Source organism: Pseudochaenichthys georgianus, chromosome 11 (assembly GCF_902827115.2).
Source record: "Pseudochaenichthys georgianus chromosome 11, fPseGeo1.2, whole genome shotgun sequence".
Lineage (NCBI taxonomy): Eukaryota > Metazoa > Chordata > Actinopteri > Perciformes > Channichthyidae > Pseudochaenichthys > Pseudochaenichthys georgianus.
Window position 1 is genome coordinate 17466035 of NC_047513.1, and position 20345 is coordinate 17486379.

At 39.5% G+C, this 20345-nt stretch overlaps 1 protein-coding gene across 1 annotated transcript in view; it reads left to right on the plus strand.

Annotated features, from left to right (window-relative positions):
- Positions 1 to 20345, plus strand: part of LOC117455499 (CUB and sushi domain-containing protein 3-like) — a 405573-nt gene that overhangs the window by 77891 nt on the left and 307337 nt on the right. Inside the window, exon 2 of the mRNA XM_034095008.2 lies at positions 3886 to 4108. Within this exon, the coding sequence (XP_033950899.1) occupies positions 3886 to 4108 (223 nt within the window). The remainder of the gene's footprint in view (positions 1 to 3885; positions 4109 to 20345) is intronic.

Consider the following 20345-nt stretch of genomic DNA (forward strand, 5'->3'; position numbering starts at 1 on the left):
GTCTAATTGTTTGTGTATAGGTTAATATCACCCCTGAGAGATCATAAACACCTCACTTTATGCTTCATCACACGAAATGAAGTCCCTATTGCGCATTATATTATGCATTTATTTGCAAAATAAGGTCTCTGTGTTAGTTCCTGTATTTTCCCTTGCAGAACAAGTTGTTCGACTCCAATTATTATATTCTATTGTGAGCTCAATCTTGAATCTTGACCTCATAACGCCTCACTTTGAAGCATTGCTGCATGACAACAGTCTTTGTCTCACATACGCATCAGTTAATCTGAGTATTTGGCTGTATGGAATATTGACAGTTATTGAGCTAATCTCTTTCCTGCAGATGGAAGTATGCAATATTCCTAGCTCATAAAAAAACAAAACAATTAAACCAATTACATTTCAGATTCTTATATTGCAAGTGTAGCACCAACATTTAGCCAACCATATTCAAATATATATAAAGAAATCCAGTAGCTCATCTCAGAACCAGAGAAAAAATACATTGACCGATCAATACACCATCTGAAATGTGTCAAAAACCAGTAAAAGCAACTTTATAATTAGGTGCATGAACTCATCTCAGTGTATTTTACCTTCCTCATAACATAAACCTTAAAATTCTATTGAGTTGTCAACTGAATTAGATTTATTATCAAATAATTTGAAGCCATTAACTGGTTGTTACAGTACTTTAGATAATATCTCAAAACGATGTCATAGTGAAGAATGTAAATAATCAATTTTCTATCCATCATAGCCATAAAGGCATGTAGCAATATTTTAAATCATTGATTTTATTCAAGTGTAATCTTGGACATGCAGGGGTTGTTACATAGCAAATACATTCATTTAATTAGAAATGCATTGGCCAGATGCTCTGATAAGTCTGCCTTTTCTTTGTAACCGTGCATCTGTGCTATCCTCAGGGGAACTCCTGCTTCATGGAGCATAAATCCCATTTCACTTTGATGATAACATGTAATTCCAGCTGGGAACCACATGGATCTACCCTTTCAGAACTGGGCCGTTAAAGAAGTTCCTTTTTTTCTGTGCTGTTCACAATCTTTCCTTTACAGTGTCTTGGAAAACAAAGCACAGAAGACAGGCAGTGGCATTTCAGCCCTTTGTGTTCTTTGTAGTAATTGAAACAAACAATATATGATATGAATTTGTATATTGTGAGTGTATATGCCAGTGTTATAATATTCTGTAGGTCTGTGTATGAGCATATGTGTCGGCTGTCATATGGCTCTAGCTCTCCCTTTTGTTTCTCATCATCTCTGCTGTGATTGGTTGTGAAGGGACAGAGATACTGGCGCCTAATTGCTGCTCAGACTGCCATTGGTCATTATATTGCTCAATGTGATGATCTTGGAATTGTCTTGGTAAATGAGAATTGGAAAAGCACACACTGAAACACACATATATTTGTAGACACACGCTCTTTTTTTTGGTTAGTGTCTGTCTTGGATAATTGGTTGGAAAAGCATCCAGCGGGATCACCCTGCTGTCCCTGTGGCCCCAGCTGCCATGGCAAGTAACAAGGCTCATAAACATGAAAGGCACGCGGATGATTGTCCTGATTTGAGCTTTGCACTCAGAGGAGATCAATTAAAGCCTAGACAATTCAAGGACTTAAAGCATACAGTGAGAGCATTTGTATTAAACACTTTCATTTCACAATGACACACCAAAAGCATACTGCTGCAGTTTCAAAAGCTTTTGTAGATATGGTCATTGCCAGTGATTAAAAAAACAGGGACTGAATACATTTTAAACAAAAAATACACAGGTATGCTAGATAACAGAATGTCAAATGCCAAAAAAGAAAAGGTACAAAGTGATTGCAACATCATCTCACAGCAAGAAGACATAGTGACCAATATAACAGCAAGTTCCCTCTCTGCTGTAGTGTCCTTGAGCAGGATGAGGCCAAATCCCCACCAGCTTCAAGGGTTTCTGCTCTGTAAACTGACTCTGCAGTCTGACTCTCCCGTGGAGCGGAAGAAGTGAAGAGTTTCTCCATCAGGGATCGATAGAGCATCGCAAAAAGAAACTCTCCGACTTCACGCCTGGACACTTCAAGCTTTTCATCTAACACCTGTGGTGTGTCTGATATAAAAGGATCATTAAGATCAAAGGGAGAAGATAATGATTCTGATGTGAACCATGAAGTCCAAAGAGATCAATTACATTTACATTTTACAATTTAAGCATTTAGCAGGATCTGTAACCTGGAGAGATTTAAAATAAGTACAGCAGCAGAATTTGCTTCACATTTATCAGTCCAAGCAGCTGGGAAAAGGAAAGGGAAGTGATAAAAAGTCCATGTTTCTATAGTAACAATCCTATCCAAAATATGGTTAAGTCAAATTAACATCACATCTACTGACTGTTTATATATCGAGACACTTATAATATATATATTCTTTCAACACAAAACATTAACTTTAGTATCAGCATAGTACGATACACTGAACGCACCAGTGAATCTTATTTATGTTATGTAACCCATCCCAACCACAAACCTTTGAAATGTAATGATATTTTCTTATATGCTTGTTTACTCTCTTATATGGAAAATAACTTAGTTTATAATTGGTTGGATATCCATTACTGTGACGTGCTTGAATGTGTGGCTTCTTCCTATGCAGAGCTTCTAAATAATGCCTCTGCAGTTGATGTTATTGTTAGTTTGGCATCTCTTCCTCTCCTCCATTTCCTCGTCTCTGCCACCATAGAGTCATGATGAAGAGCCTATAGAAGCTCATTAAGATCTAGTTGTATTTATTCTCTCCCTCCCTCAATACATCATTAACTGCCTTTGATGATGCATAGTGTGTGCAAAGAGTTTGCATTGGTGTCATCTCCCTGTCGTTTTATCATCCACGGTTAATGTAGACATGCAGAGAAAAAATGTTCCTTCAGTTATAAATTGCAGCAAAAACAAAGAAGGAGCCAGCTTTTGATCTGTTAGAGACACACTGTGTGAATCCAAGAGGATGCTCTGGTCTCTTATTGATTTCGCCTATCAAGTCAGGTGGAAGGGGTTGCTGAGCTTCCCCACTGTCAGAGGACCTAGGTTCAAGCACCCCATGCTAAATGTGAGTACCAACTCCTGGGGTGAGGCTCTGAAACACACCCGGCCCTGTGCCCTCGCTGCGGGGGGAGGCCAGGGAGAAATATGTTACACAAACTACAGTACAGATCCATGGAGCTGCAAGAGTTGCTGACAAATACTTGATTCAACTCTTCTGATGCTCGCTACTGTATATATTCCATTAATATGTAATCATAGATCAGCATCAAAGGAACAGGATTTATCAGAATCAAGCTGACCTACTTTGGATGACTCATGCTGACGTATGGCTTATTCCTACATTGACGTAAAGCAATACTTCAGTGCCCAACTTTTTTGCATTGTAACCTGTATTTCTAATTGTTAATATTGGATTAGGACAGTATGTCATCAATCTTGTATCCATTTAATCAAACAAGTTGTGTAAAAATGATACTTGTAGTACGTGTGCTTGTGTGTTTGTGTTGAATAAAAGTGCCTGTGTGAGTGTGCGCATAGCCTGCAGTTGTTCGGTGTCTCTCATAACATAGCACACACTGGTAGACAAACTGATTTATGCTAACTACATGCACAGAGAAGGACACATGGATGCACAATCTTCACATACTCAACATTCTGTCATATGCTGTTTCACAGTGTTCCTTAGACTCTAAACTTTACAAATAATATTTCTCCTCCTGCTTAACATTGTGTTCTCCCTGTTTATCCTCTAGTATACAGCATCTGTTGTTTGCCGCCATTTGTTTTTCAAGATTAAATCAAATGTTCAAATAAATGAAACGTTCTATTTTGTTCTCCTTTAGGTTTTATCTACACATGTGGCGGTACACTAAAAGGCAGAAATGGCAGTATAGAATCGCCAGGGTTTCCCTATGGCTACCCCAATGGAGCGAACTGCACCTGGGTCATCGTCGGAGAGGAAGGAAGTAGAATCCAGCTCATGTTCCTGTCATTTGCCATAGAAGAAGAATATGACTTTTTGTCCTTGTATGATGGACACCCACATCCGACCAACTTCAGGACCAGGTAGGACCGGTTATTGTTCTAATCGTAATTGTGTTCCCTTGTAAACAACTAAGGGGCATTTTAAAAACAAAAAAAAGACAAGAAAGGAGTTTCCTATTTTTTTTTTAAAGATTTTATTAAATTGTAGTAAGGTGTTACCTAGGATAAACTCAAGAACATAATGCATTTTACACACTTTATTTTTGATTTATTTCACAGCAAAATATTTGTGTTCAACATCCTCTAATCTCCATTTAAAGTAGCATGGCAAACACAGCAGACACACCTGTTATGGCATATATCCCGTTGTTTATTATTAGGCTACCACTGATGTGCAGCCAGTTTTCAATCCTTTCAAGCTGAAGCTATGTAAGGAACTGCTTTATTTGTTATTGCCAATTAATGATGATCTGTAATGAGCCAATGGTTTTACATATATGGGACCAAGTATTCACGTACAAAAATAAAACAAACAACATGGATTTACGGATGTGGAAATACAAGCACATAAATACTTGAAGGTCACATTATTAGTTTCAATATGAATGCATACATGGTTTATAATGACATAAATGCTCATTATGTCAACAAACGTTGAGCAGATGTTGTCATGCTGGGCTATATTCTCTTGAGCAGTTCTGTTGTAGTAGAACAAATGACCTTGCATAGTAACAGGGTGTTGTCCTGCTGTGGTACACAAATACCTCAGGCTCAATTAGTGACACTGCGGTTTCCTTTAGTTATTGAACCTTTTTATCGAACTCATCTTGCAAGAAACACAATACCCAGAAACAAGCTCATTTCAGATAACCTATTAAACTCTCCTTGCCTTATGATTTTATCGGACAATCAATAGTGCCTAATGGCATTTGTCTGTGACTCTATTCACGTCCGACATGTTCTTTTAACCCTGAAAATAAATTATTATTACGTTATTCAATTAACTGTGAAATATGAGAGTGCTGTTTATTGACATGTACGTAGTTTGATTTTCATGGTTAAACACTGACATTAGGTTTTAACAGTTGCACAAGTTGTTCGACAAGAACGTAATTGTCACATCTCACATACTCTTGGTCTAAGAAGGACTTAGTAATGTGAAGAAGTTTTAGAAAATGAAACTTACAATATTGCTTATAGCATGATGTAACTGATTCACTTTAATTCTGCTGAATCAAAACAACAACTCTTTTTTGTCAATCAATAACATTGGATAGGAATAACCCAACATTTTTTGCAAATTAATATGAATGGACACTTAAAGTTCTTGCTTCTAACAAAAATAATTTTTTCAATCACGCATTCAGAGATTTCTTCTTTCCCAAGATAACCAAACATTACAAGCGATATGTATTCTTTGGTATCTTGCGAACAAAGAAAATATTTTGTCCAGTCACTACATGACAATATTATACTGATTAGCTGTTATTTCTGATCCTTGAATGAGGCTTCTATGTCTTTCTCATGTGTCTGACTAAAAAAGCAAAGGAAAAGTAACTGTGAGTGAGCTCTTTATTTCATTTTGGATCCTGTGATGTGAGCATCCACCAGGAACTTATTCTTGGAAACAAGAATATCCAATCTGATACAAAGACACGTTTCTCACAAGAGGCTCTTCTTCTGGCTCCTCTTCTTCAAGGCAACAGCACACAATACACACAGCAGCGTTTGGTGAAGGATGAACAAACCCACAAAGGAAGTTATACTTATGGAACAGATCCATCCAGCAAAAAGAGAAAAGTCAAGTCAAATATATGCCAAGTATGCCACAAGAGATGTTAAGACCAGGACGATTTGCCACAAACAAGTTCATTTGCAGGTCACATCCAATGCTGACTGAACTGCAATCTTTTTTGAATACTCTAAAGCAGGGGTTCTCAAAGTTTTGATGAGTGAGGGCCAATTTAGGTACCCAATATTGGATTGAGGGCCGCCCAAGAAAAAACCGAACACAAAATAATTCCAAAACAAATCCTTTCTTTATTGTACTAACCAATTACCGCAACTCGCGAGATGCCTAGTTGCCATGCAACCAGTAGTCTAGCAAACTTTCCACAAGCTGTCATTCATAATTTCGGAATGACAACCCAGGGGGCGCAGTTTTACCATTCTTAACCCTCTGGAGTCTAAGGGTATTTTCTCGATTTTTAGATGTTTTCTTAAATCACCTTTTAAATGTATTTCTTCTAACATGACACCACATGTGTTACATATCAAAATGTTCAGGACAATCTCTGGTCTTGCTATATATGCATATTGCTCACCTTAGAGCACTGTTTCATGAGATAAGTAGCTCAAAATCTTAAAATGTGACATCCGATTTTTGGAAAATCTTCAAAACTCTTGTGAAAACACAAATTTACTCATGTGATCGAATTGTTTTGGTGTTTTAGATTTGGTTACCAAAGTCCTAGGATCACAAAGGCAGTGAAATATTTGAATTACACTGTATATAAATGTGTTATTCATGTCTAAAATTAAAAAAATTAAATTCAAATTTTGAGTAAAACAGGTGTTTATCACTCTGAGATACATTAGGACTGAATAATGACTTCATATTACATACCAAGGTTCATGTGATGTGTACAAATACAAATTGAGCATTCAACCTTTTTTTTTCAACCAACAATTTATTATAAATATGTTTTTTTCAACCAACTATTTATATAAATATAAGAAACTGGAAAATATAACTATTTACAAAATTGAACATCAGAACTTTCAACCAACTATTCATTATACAATGTCAAGACAGTGTCAAGGTCTTTGTCTGTCTTCCAAGACAGTGGGTCTGGCTGCTGTGTAGGTGGGGGTGATGGTGCATGGGCTGCTGTGTAGGTGGGGTGTACAAGTGCTATACGAGACCTCCACGAGACCTCCTTGCTGGCTGGGTTGAAGGTGATGGCTGTGGTGGAGCCTTTGTGCTGAGGTGTATCTTGACCTGGTGGCAGCCGCAGATGGAGATGGAGGCAGCTGTAGTGATGCTGGTCTGCTGGTCCTTGGTGGTGATGGCTCTGGTGAAGGCCCTTGAGCCACAGTAGATCTTAACCTGGGGGCCGGCACAGATGGATGTTGTGGCTGCTGGATAAACGCCGCCTGTGTAGGACAATAATTACAACTAATTTCATTGAAATAAAGTTCAGGTAAAATGTTGCTCAAGCAGAAATAACAATGCACACATAAAAATAAAGTTTGGGAGGTTGCAGAAGGAGTCTCTCTCGATCTCTCTCTCTCTCTCTCTCACACACACACACACACACACACACACACACACACACACACACACACACACACACACACACACACACACACACACACACACACACACGTATTTCCAGTTACTTTACATTCAGTATAAAATCACAGACACACATATACATAGGCTACATCTGATTACAAAGTCTCATCTGTACAGGACGGTAAAATAATAACAGGCACACATATAAATAAATCTATGACAAAGTCTCATCTGTACAGATTAGAACAGTATGATAAAATAATCGATGGCAAAAACATGTCACTGTAAATGTCTCCGTTGTGGGACGAATAAATGATTAATTTAATCATCTACACATGTAATCTCACTTTTACACACCAAAATAACGTTAACACAGAGTAAAACGTTTGCTAATGGAGAGTCTATTTTGTCCCAATAAAAAGTTCATGACTATGGATAAAAAATATATCAATAAACCTATTGTTCATTTTCGCGGTATTCCCCACACATTGCCAGTACACTATTACTGTAATATGTACACTTACCCATGTCCAAATGGATCCTTGTTGTTGTCTTTGTGTTCTTCTTCTTCAGAAGAGTCAAAGACGTCAGGTTCTGAGGCTCTATCTTCACTGCTGCTAGCGAAAAAAATCTCTAGCAAAGTCGGCAACTGTAAAGTTTTTTTTAGCCATTTTCTCTGTCTCTCTCTCTCTCCCCTCACAGACGTAAACTGATGGGAGACACGTGGTTTATGTTTTGTTTACTTGGTGGGTAGGTCCTTAGTGATTTCTCGATGTCCATTGGTCATTTCAGACCGTGATGGCTGCCGGCCGAGATTTCCTTGACAGACACACAAATCCACCAATCCCACACAGTCAAGCTGCTTTGAGCGGCCATATTTGCTGCGGTGCCCTGGTTACAGTCTCACAGGAGATACAGCTGGAAAGCTACTCTTCCAGCGATTCCGCGGATATCTAATCTGAAGATATAGACACACAACCATGGAGGATTAAAATATAGCGCATGCATTTCAGCGTGTCACATTAACTATCGCTGGCCGCCAGAAACATTTCCGAGGGCCACCATTGGCCCGCGCGCCGCACTTTGAGAACCCCTGCTCTAAAGGCCTGAAAACGCATATTTCTTAATAGCTTTGTTAGGTTTAATTAGGTTCTAACTTGTAATATATTTCTTTAGTTATTGGTTATCTCACATTGGCATTTTTTGTTGTTGTCCTCGCTCATTTGAGATGGTTTAGTTTAAAACAAGTGATGTGGGACTCTGTCTAGAAGTCAAGCATGTGCGAGGGAAATTTGCGTAGTTCTAAGCAAAATCATTTGGTCTGGTTCAGTTCAAGAAAAAGGATGTGGGTCATGGCGAGATGAAATGAGTCCTCTTAATACTTGGTGGTTTGCTGAAAAGCAATTCTCTGACTGTGGGGAATGAACCATGCTCCTTTGGTTCAACAGGATAATTTATAATCAGCCGTCTACAATAATAAACCTTTCTTTGACAATCCGGTGGTTTTCAGTGCTCAAATTGCCATACAGAGTTAATTTAAAAAGGGAGAGAAATAAAATAGATTAAAACAGAGCAAAATTAAATAAAGGATCAACATGATGTTTACTGCTCTATAAAGTATGTGACCCTGCAGAAAAAAAGAGAGTGAACTGACGGGTAGGAAGGGAGAGACAGTAAAAGATGCCCTCTGTGCTCTTATTGGTTGATTAAGATTTCCTGCTTATCTCAGTTAACAGGAAATGATTTGCTGCGTGAGTGTGTGATGAAGATTTATGGTCTGCACAGTTACAATCGCCCAGCTAGTTAAGCCAAATTACCTCTGCTGTCTCATTCTGTCTCTCTCTTTCTCTCCTTCACACACACACACACACACACACACACACACACACACACACACACACACACACACACACACACACACACACACACACACACACACACACACACACACACACACACACACACACACACAGACACACACACACACACACACACGCACACGCACACAACACACACACACACACACACACACACACACACACGCATGGTCACTGACACACGTGCACTAGGACAAAGGGCAACATGGTGATTAAGAGGTCAGATCCATTAACAGGAAAATGGTAATTATGAGGAGAGTGATTAACATGGAACACACACACATGCACACACACACACACACACACACACACACACACACACACACACACACACACACACACACACACACACACACACACACACACACACACACACACACACACACACACACACACACAACCAACCACACAACTGGGTGTCAAATTACAGCATCTACTGTACCTTGAGTGACACTCACCTTGTCTGAACTATCATTTCCTCAACTTGAAATGCACAGACACAACATACAATCAAAAAAGGTATGAACAACATAAGACTCGTTGTTTTTTTTCAAATTAGAAATGTTCAAGCTGCTTGTCCTCAAATCAGGGTTACAGTACGTCTCTTTATGAGTCTTACCACTTACACTATAATCAATATTTAAAAGTGATTGTTCTAATAATAAGCTTTCATAAACAAGTAAAGGGCACCTCAGCTGATTGCTGCTAGAGCTGTGTTTCAGCTTTTGACAGGTCACAAAGCAGGCACTTGGGCTTAAAAGGTTTGTCTGGCTGATGAATCACGTTATTAACCGACGTTCATGTTAAACACAAAGCTTAGTGGAATAAAGAAAAACCTAATCGACTGTGGTTGGAAGTTGGAATTATTGACAGTGACAAACTTGGGTTCGGTCCTGACTCACCTGTCCATTGTCTTTTTTGATGTCAGTGCAACAAACAGGTATGATACATGTGAGCCTGTCGTGTTTTAAACTCAGGATGCACTCACACCCTGTAACCCAACAAATACATATTGCATACCTTCATGACCTTATCGTCATTCCAGTGTTCCTCTTTGGGCAGTGTGACGACCCCTCCACACCACGTGGGGTGCTGTTTCTGTGTGTGCTTTGTGGGTGTGCTTAGGTTCACAGGTTCAGGTGCTGATGAGCTACACCTGGAAAGGAAAGGATATAGGAGGAGCCCAGCCGGTTATGTGGGGCGGACTCCTCTGGGCACTCTCTCCGTGCCAGCCTCGGGACCTGTGGCTGGTTCTGTCATTACATTGTTTATAAGAAAATAAACAATTGTTATTTTCTTACCCTTCATCTCGCCTCCCTGCTTTTTTGTTGCAGCCCAGGAGCCGGGTTGAAGATTTGGTCTCGTCACACTCCCCCCCATAAAAAAGGAGTTCTCCTAAGAACACCGTAAACTACCTAACAATAGTAACATTGTAACCCTGAACGGATTCATACAGACCGTTTTGTAGTTCCTGACTTTCCTTCTTCCCACCCCATCAGCTCCGGCTCCCGAAGAGGCATTTCAGAAGCTCGGAGCTCTAGACAACGCATCGGCTACCACGTTATCCGAACCTTTAATGTGGCGAATGTCCAGGCAATAGGCCTGTAGATAGATACAGCATCCATCGCATTAACCTACGATTTGGGCAACAAACTGAGTTCAAGAAAGTGATGGGGTTATGGTCTGTGTACACAACCAGTGGAACACTAGAGCCTACATACACATCAAAATGCTGTAATGCCCAGATGAGCGCGAGGGTTTCCTTTTCGATTACAGAGTAGTTCAACTGAAACGAGTTAAACTTCTTGGAATAGAAACTCACGGGGCGGTCCACCCCACTACCATCAGCTTGGAACAGTACGGCTCCTGTCCCGACATCACTTGCATCCACATGCAGTTGAAAAGGTCGAACCATGCAAGGAGCGGGCAACACAGGAGGTGAAGACAGAACAGACTTGACATTACCAAAAGCCTGCTGGCACACGTCTGACCAAACATACCGGGCCTTCCCTTTCAGCAAATCGGTCAGGGGAGCTGAGGCCCAGGAGCCGGGTCGTAACAGCAGTGACAGCTGAATCAACACAGACCTGATGACATTTCTTTTGAAAGCTTCTGAAGACATATTTTTCTGTGAAAATATATATTTAAAAAAATGTTGTTTGTTGTAAAATCAAGGTACCCCATATGGCATCCCCACTGCACAATTGGGAATACTTAGAAGAAATATGAGCTTATAAATAGCGACTCATTCACGCCTTCATCTCCTCCCGCCTTGACTATTGCAACTCACTCCTCTACGGCATCAGCACTACATCCCTCAATAGACTCTAGCGTGTCCAGAACGCAGCCGCCAGACTCCTCACCCACACCAAATCAAGGCATCACATCACCCCGGTCCTCAAAGAACTCCACTGGCTCCCCGTTTCACACCGCATCCACTACAAACTCCTGGTCCTCACTTTCAAAGCCCTCCACCATCTGGCCCCCCCCTACCTCACTGACCTCCTCATCCCGGTCCCTCAGATCAACCTCAGCCGGTTTGCTTTCCATCCCCAAGGCCAAACTCCGGCGCTTCGGGGATAGAGCCTTCTCTGTGGCAGCCCCGAAGCTCTGGAACTCCCTCTCCCATGACCTCCATGAGTCTGAGTCCCTCATCCTGTTCCAGTCCCGCCTCAAAACTCACCTCTTCAACTCTGTATCCATAAGCCCCCCCCCCCCCTCCCCCCTCAACCAACTTCCTCCTGACTGCTTTTCTGTTTTGTTTCTTTGTTTCTTTTTGGCTTTGCTTTTGTTTTGTTTGTCTACCCTCCCTCCCAAATGTAAAGCGTCTTTGGGTTCAAGAAAAGCGCTATAGAAATAAAATGTATTATTATTATTATAAATATGTTATATCCATTACCAATGTTCACTCTAGCTCATCCAAAGAGAGTTTTTCTTAATAACATTGATAAACGGATTTAATAAGAGGGATTAAATGATTTAATGAAACATAATTCCTCATTAAAAGTTATCCTAAATGTTCAGATTGATTGTGTTGTCTCATGATGTCGTAATCACTTTTGTATATGGCTGATTCAGCCTGACTTAACCTTAACAAACAAGAGCCAGAGGTACACACCTATGGTTGAATCTGTGCACATATATATAGTTCATTGTATTGCACTGTACAGTACCTATGACATAATTACCGTATTTCAACACAGCCTAGTCACTGTTATGTCCATATTGGATCATGTTACCATGACAATAGATCTTTCCCTAACTTTAACAGAGTAGTTTAAGTCATCCAAACTTTAAAAATCTTAACCATACTGCACTTTCTATGCAAAGATAATATATTACTTATAAATATAAAATATAGATATATATTTCATCAAAGAACATTGTAATTGAAGATAATAAAGGTTTTTTTAAGATCTTTATATTATAATTTTTCTCTTTGGTGACTTGTATACTGAGCAGACCCTTAATACATTAAAGTGATATTCATATTGTTATTGTGTTTCCTGGGCATTAATCACCTTCTTAACTATCTAGTTTTTTATCTACAGCTTAATGTCATGTTTTTCTCACGATGCATTTGCGACATTTGGCTGAAAGAAGTACACTGGAAGATATTTCAAGGGGTTGAAAATGCATGGTCTGAAAACAGAAAATTATAATTAACCTCAAAATGTTATTAATACCAAATTTCGCAAATGCATGTACTTCTTTGGCTGCTTGTGCAGCAGGTTAACCCTATGCACAATCCAAAACTGTGACACAAGTTTGCATGCTAAATTAAAAGTCAAAGACAGTCACAAAAAGAGATGATGAAGAAAACAGGGAAATGGTTGAAAGGCAGAGTTAAGAGGCAAGGACATATTGCATTGTATCTGATAATTTTTTAATTATAGTGGAGCCTCCTGAGGTGTGCTTGATTTATCCTGAGAGACCCTCAAACAGACATGGTGACATTTTGAAATTAAGTCAGTTAATTGTCTTCATTGGTAATTTGTCATATTGTGTTGTTGGCTCTTCACCTTATTGTTATCGTTTGGCTTGAATGTCTATTAATTAATAGAAATGCCAGTTCAGTTTTTTTAATATGGCAAGTGCTTAGCAAACCTATACTTAAGAATGTCAAGGCAATTTATGTAAACAGCTTTAATAAATGCTTGAAGAACCTTAAATAAGCACAGCACAGATAAGTGGTGGCTCATGGATTTCAACGTATTTGACAATAATTACAGTTAAAATGGCATCCACATCCATATTTGTTTATTTATTTTCTGGAATGTATTCATGTGAGGCTAAAAGACGAGCACTGTCCTGGGTGAATATTTCTACAAAGTTCAACATTATGGCAATTCAGCTTTCTTTTGTCCCCTCGGTACTTACTTTCATCCTGTTGTCATGTCACAAGCTGCCATTTAAAATGACTGACCTCCTTTTATTCATGGATGTGGTGTCATAGTAATGTGACCGCCTGGTAGGAGCGTAGTACATATATTGTTGCTCCAAAAAACGTGAATTGGACACCAAGTAGACCTCAGAACATTTAGCAGCTGTCAGAGAATTACTAATGTGAGTGCCAAGGGAGCATCTGAAAGTGTTTGGACATGGATGGATGGAAAATAACTTTCTTTCTTAGCCAGACTTCCATGACTGAAATAGGAAAAATAAATTCCAGTTTAAATATTTGATCACAATGGTGTGTGGTGCTTGCAATTAAAAGCTTGGACAAAAAGCTCAAATACTTAATGCGCATTGCTGTCAACAAACACACAATGCAACAGAGAGTGGGTCACAGATCTTAAATAAAGTCTTGTGTAGTTTTTGTTTGATTAATTCACAGGAAGCAAGGGAGTTTCTCAGAGTAATTGAGAGCATTCAAATAATTGTAATACACCACTTACTGAAACAATTCATTGAGACTTGTTTGTTAAAACGTCCCTTCCCCTTAAAGTCCTGAAAGTCTAGTATTTAAAAGAAAAAGTATAACCACGGGTACATGCATTGATAACTGCCTTTTTTGTCTATGGATTATGGATTTATATAAGAAGATACATATTAACAACATGAACATATATTAAAAAAACACCTACTGCAACTGAGTGCAGTAGAGCACTCCGACTGCTGTATAAATTATATTAACTAGAAATAAGTCTAAGGGTCTGCCACCTTAAACAACAAACATCTTAAGTCAAATAATGGTGAAAATGAACTTGTTTTCATTTCAATTTCTTTCATTTGTTGTTTGGTAGTCCTTATTTGCATATTGTTAGGATTTCTACGAATAAGCAAATTCCTGGTTTCCCCTGAATGCCTCACACACGCAGTGCAGCATCACTGTGATTAGATCTGGAAAAAGCAGGTGTGAAAGATGTCTCTACTGGAGGATGAACAAAGTTTTCAATGTGGATTTATCAACTCTAGTAAGTACTATTATCAACCACAAACTGCACTTAATGTAACAGTTTCATACTTGTTGTTAGCTAGCATTTGAAATGAAATGCTAGCTGAAATTAATAACTAACCTATGCTATTTCTATATTAGCTAATATTTGCTAGCCCTAGCATATGTTAGCCTACTTGCTAAGAGGAGCTAAACACACCTTATGTCCTTATTTCACTGTGTGAAAGCATATTTGCTGCAATTTTAACCAGGAAGTTTTTACTTATTTTACCAATAGTTTCCTTTTTTGTTTGGTTTATCTCAAGTTCAAGAGAAAAACAACATAAATGTATTATGTGTTGCAGTTGTGGAAAGAGAACAACAGGTGATTTTGTTGGTAAAACAGCAGGTCTGAAGGCTTATTTTGTCAGGAGGTTAGAGAAGCAGCTCTGTGATTTGAGACTAAGCTTAGGAGTCCTGGGGCTAGTAAAATAACTGAAGCAGGGGCCTCCATCCTTAAGGGTCAGTAAGTGAGTGACAGAGGATACATGGGAGGAAAGCAGAACTGTAGGATAGGTATTGGTGCCAAGTACCTGGTCAGGGCCCTGGCAACCTTTAGTTTTACCCTGGACAAGGAAGCATAGTTCAGGGTCAATTTACCCCACTAGCAGACATTGTTGAAGTGAAATATGTGAATATCTGTGTCAGTGATTGGTGGTAATAATTATGGCCACTTCATTATGTTAAGTATTTATAATAAGGTTTATAACCTTTGGTGTACTTCATTTTAGTATTGACTTTATACAAGCACATCAAGATTGTAAATTCAAACTATGATACAACTTTGCTTTGTTACTTGCTGTGTGTGTGTAACTGAATAAGTTGAAGAGGCCTCATATTGGAAGAAGCTATCTTGTCTGCTGATCCTCTAAGGATGCTTGATTTTAATCCATTTGTTGTTGCTTTGCCAATTAGGTATTTTCAGTGGAAGTCAGTCACAGTATCTGCTTTACATGACACTAATTAACATCTCTGGTTGCCCTAAAACGGAGTAAATACATAAGACACAAAATGCAGGATCTTCTGAATCTGTTCTATTTGTTTTTGGTCGGCATATACTAGTTTATTCCCTCTCTCCTCTTCCTGCCCTGACCCAGTTTATTTCTGCAATCGTCTACAGCACCAATTTTACACCTGGCTAAATAACACCCACATTCCCCTACACCCATGCAGAGACATGCACAGAAACAGAAAGAAACACACGGCAACTTACCCAGAACCCTTTGAATACACGCACACGCACACACACACACACACACACACACGCACACACACGCACGCACGCACGCACGCACGCGCGCGCACACACACACACACACACACACACACACACACACACACACACACACACACACACACACACACACACACACACACACACACACACACACACACACACACACTGATATAAATGCACCTGCTACACAAAGGCACAGGAGGAAAATGGGCACTGACACAGGCCGTAGGAAATGGCAGTGTGTGATTAGTGTGAAAATAAGCAAATACGGTCTTTGATGTTAGGACAGTATTACTGTGTAGAATTGAGTAGACTTCTTTTTCTAAAGTAGGAGGTTCACATGTGTGAGTAAGATGTTTGTGTTGAGTGTACTGTAAACTAAGATGTGTTTACCCCTGAGGTAGTAGGGCTGTGCATCTTCACTGGTCTCACAATTCGATTCCATTACGATTATCCTGTCAACGATTTGATTCGGTTCGATATCCCGGTGCATCACGGTGCATCACGGTGCATCACGATGCATCACGATTCATACAAATGCGTTGCATCCTCAATTTTCTATATTACTGCACGTGGCTTATTTTTCATCAATGCATACATATGAACTCTCTTTTTATTATTTAGAAAGTGCTTCAGAAATCAATAACATAAATGTCTTGACATTAATTTATAAACCAAAATAAATGAATTGTATAGGTCTAGCCTCCGTGTGTGAAGTTGTTCCATCCTCAAAAACAAAAAGCTAATGCTTCTGCAGTCTAGCTGCAGCTTCTAGCCACGGTCTTCTGTTAAAAAAGGACACTGAAGGTCCTGAATGTGGCATCACGCACAGGACTTGAGTCTGAACACAGCAGACAACAGGAGTATTTACAACAGCATATACAAACAAAAATACTGCATGTGGGTGCACACTCACATTCTCAGTTTTACTGTTACATAAATCCCATGAATGTATGAGATTAAATTAGCTTCATTATATCTCAGTGATTAAGTGAATAATAAAGTTTCTATCGGGTCACTATCAGCATGTCACTCATTATTTTCAGGGAGGGGGCGGGGTTTGGAAGAACGGAGAGGAGACGGTGATCGCGGACGCTTTTTTCCTCCTGCCTTCACAAACTTTACACACGTATATATCGTCTGAAAATTGCTAGAGGACATTCATACTTTGCAATCCAAGACTTAATTAAATCCACCAAAAACCTGACATGATTGTAACGCGATTATTTTTGAAAAACATAAATCCCTGTCACACTCCGTGTCGCTGCGGCTCAGAGACACAGGGTCCCTGTGTCTCTGAGCCGCAGCGAGTGATTCAGAGCGGGTCCTTCTGCTGTTGGTTCTGGACTGGTGTTCTTGTGTTGGTGGATAAAGCAGACTGGTCCGTGTTGCTGTGCCGCTGTCACGTCTGTTCCCTGATCTCTGCGTCACCGACCGATTTGATATTAAAGTGACAGAAAAAACGTTATAGTAAAGCCGCGGCCGGAAAATCAGGAAGCAACGTTACTACTCTATAACCGATTATCTTCCGTCACTGCATCGAGACCGAATCGTCCGCATCGCAATGCATCGTAGAAATGATTATTTTCAACACCCTTATGAGGTAGTGGTATTTCATCTCCTCCTGCATCAGTTCTGCCGTGTAGGGGGTAAGAGGTGTGTGTGTTAAAGGATCCACAAAAGCTTTACTAAGGTTAAAAAGACAGTAAGAGAAAGCAAACACTATTTGTCTTTCCGAATTCTCCTGTGTATGAAGCTCTTCTGCTTCAAAATGAGATCCTTTTTGTGTATTTGCTTGTGCAATAAAACATTCTTAATTACCCTGTTAATGAATTAACCACTGAACAGTTGTGGATATACACATACTGTAATTTACCAAACAGTCTACAAGTGAAGACATATTATATTGCAAAAATCAAACAAACTCTCTTGCTGCACCATCTTGGATTGTAGTAAACAACATTTTGGCACAGCTTGTGTCCTTCAGGTTTCCAATTTGGTGTAATGATATCTTCAAGAAAAAAACTTTAAGAGTCAATATGTTCTGTTGCCTTCCTTTTAGTTGGTGCATAATTGCTAAGCCGTTCACAGTGTGCGGGGAAATGTGAGTGTTTTCATAGAGGGGTGCTTTCATTGGATGTTGAAAGCTATTTATCTGCCATTTAGGAAATCAGCAATGTTTCTATTTAATGTGAAAGCAGTGCTGTGAAAAAGGCACATTGCATTATATTTGTGGCCCTACAGGCAGAGTGTTCAAGTATCTGTGACTACAAACACACTGTTTCTTAGGTTTTGCTTTTCTACAGATTTCCTCCTGTTTTTGAGGTTAAGTCACAGAGGAAAAAAGTGGAAAGACAAAACAAGTTATAGGTTTGTTGAAATATAATTTCCTGATGGATTTAGCTCATCCATCATAACTTCCTTCCTTCAAATAACACCATTTTGTCTGTTCCTCATGTTTTACTTTCTCTCAATCACTGTCTGTATCTTTAAACCTTACGGCCCGTCCACACGGCAGCGTGTGTTGCTTCAACGGAGACGCTTCCCATTCACTTTGAATGGTGTGACGTCACGCTTTGCCGAATTGCATTGTGGTTCCTTTGCGTCGCTTTGCCTCTGTTGCTCGCTTCAAAAGTTGAGAAAAGTTCAACCTTTCAAGCGTTGACGGAAGCGCCAGCCAAACAAATCATATGCCAGTACAAGCTCTAGCCAATCAAACCGCGTGCTTGTGTGTCCGGGGCGGGAGATTGTTGTTCACACACCCACCGGGAAGCTTCATCGCACGCTGCCGTGTGGACGTACCGTTAGCGTTCAGTACATCATCATGTCTTGATATAGAGTCGCTGGTATCATCTTTCTTTCTCACAATCTGTCTCAGTCTTTCTGTCAATAACTGCCTTTCTCTGAATGATTGTAATTCACTCTTTCTTTTCTCTGTTTCTTAATTGCTGTCTCACATCCCCTCTCTGTCTCTCTTCTCACAATATTAATTCAACCCCCCACCACACTCTCCTCTCCCCAATCTGTTTCTCCCTCAATTCTTCCTATAAATGTCATTAATTCAGACCTGATAACCGGCTCTGTTCTTTTCAGCTCAGCCTGGCACTGATTATAATTAGAATCATTACAATGACTTAAACAGTGCAGTACAATATTCAGGAGTCAAATCCCCTGGTGAAATATCTCTCTAGAGTCTTAGGAGCTCCTGTTCTTTGTGTCACATTGCATCCACTGTAGCCTGTAGAGATAGTATGTCTGCGTGCCTTTAATACACATGGGACTGGTGGTAATTGTTTTTTCCCCTAATTTCCTATGGATGTTCTTTTCAGTTTTATGCGAGAAAAGGTGCGCTGCTACACTCCATATGCAATATCCTATTCATTACCATGAGTGGATTTAAATACCTATTACCTATCAGTGCTTGATGAAGGCAACACTTTTTCTTCACAAACTGCCCATTCACATCTAATTATTTGACTCAACCTCCAGCCACAGTCAAAAACATAATTGGGTGAATCAGCCAGGAAAACTCTATACTCAAGAATGAACAATTACTCAATTTGAAAATAGGTTTGAAACATAGAGATCTTTCAATTGAGCTGTTAACATAATCTCTGTAACAATGACTATATTGAACATACTGTATATTTACAGATGTAGCGCTTCATTTCAGACGCCTACCCGTGCGGGTCCGTGATCTGCACGGGGTGGGCCCCTGCTGAAAAGGAAAACCCCCCCGCAGGACTTGATACGCCCCCTTGATAAATAAATGTAATTTTATTGAAACCAGCTGCAATGGATCATGGATCCACCAGGGGGAGTCGTGAAAAGCTGCCAAACTGGAACTCATGTGAAATAAACAGCTGATAGATCTACAGGTATCTGATCGGATATTTGTTAAGATCCATATGTCACGGATAGGATCATATTCTGTGCTAAATATGAGACATGTAATCATTTACAAAACATCACCATGTTTTTATTTAACAAAATAATGTTGTTTAATTCACGTTGGCGTAAATACAAAACCATCGCTATGTTTTTAGATCAGGAAATGCAGCCCGGCTCAAACAAACGATTTTCAATCATCATCCTCACGATCATTTCATGTATCATATGTTCACGAATTGAAATGAATGCACTAATACATGTAGTTTAATCCACGTGAGTTTACAACAACACAAATAATCGCTTTGTTTTTATATCACATCCGACCGGAGGAAAATGCAGCATGGCTCTCACTACCGATCATCCTAATCCCACGTGCAAACAATAATATGTACAGTGTTAATAGTTTACTGTATTATTAGTGTCTAATATTACTGCTATAACAATCACACATTGAGTTGTTAAAATCAGACCGTTGTTTTTTTTAAACAGTCTGAATGAAACGGCAGCTCTCAGGTGATCAGGTGTGTGTTTACCAGTGTTGGGACTAACGTGTTACAAACTAACGCATTACTGTAACG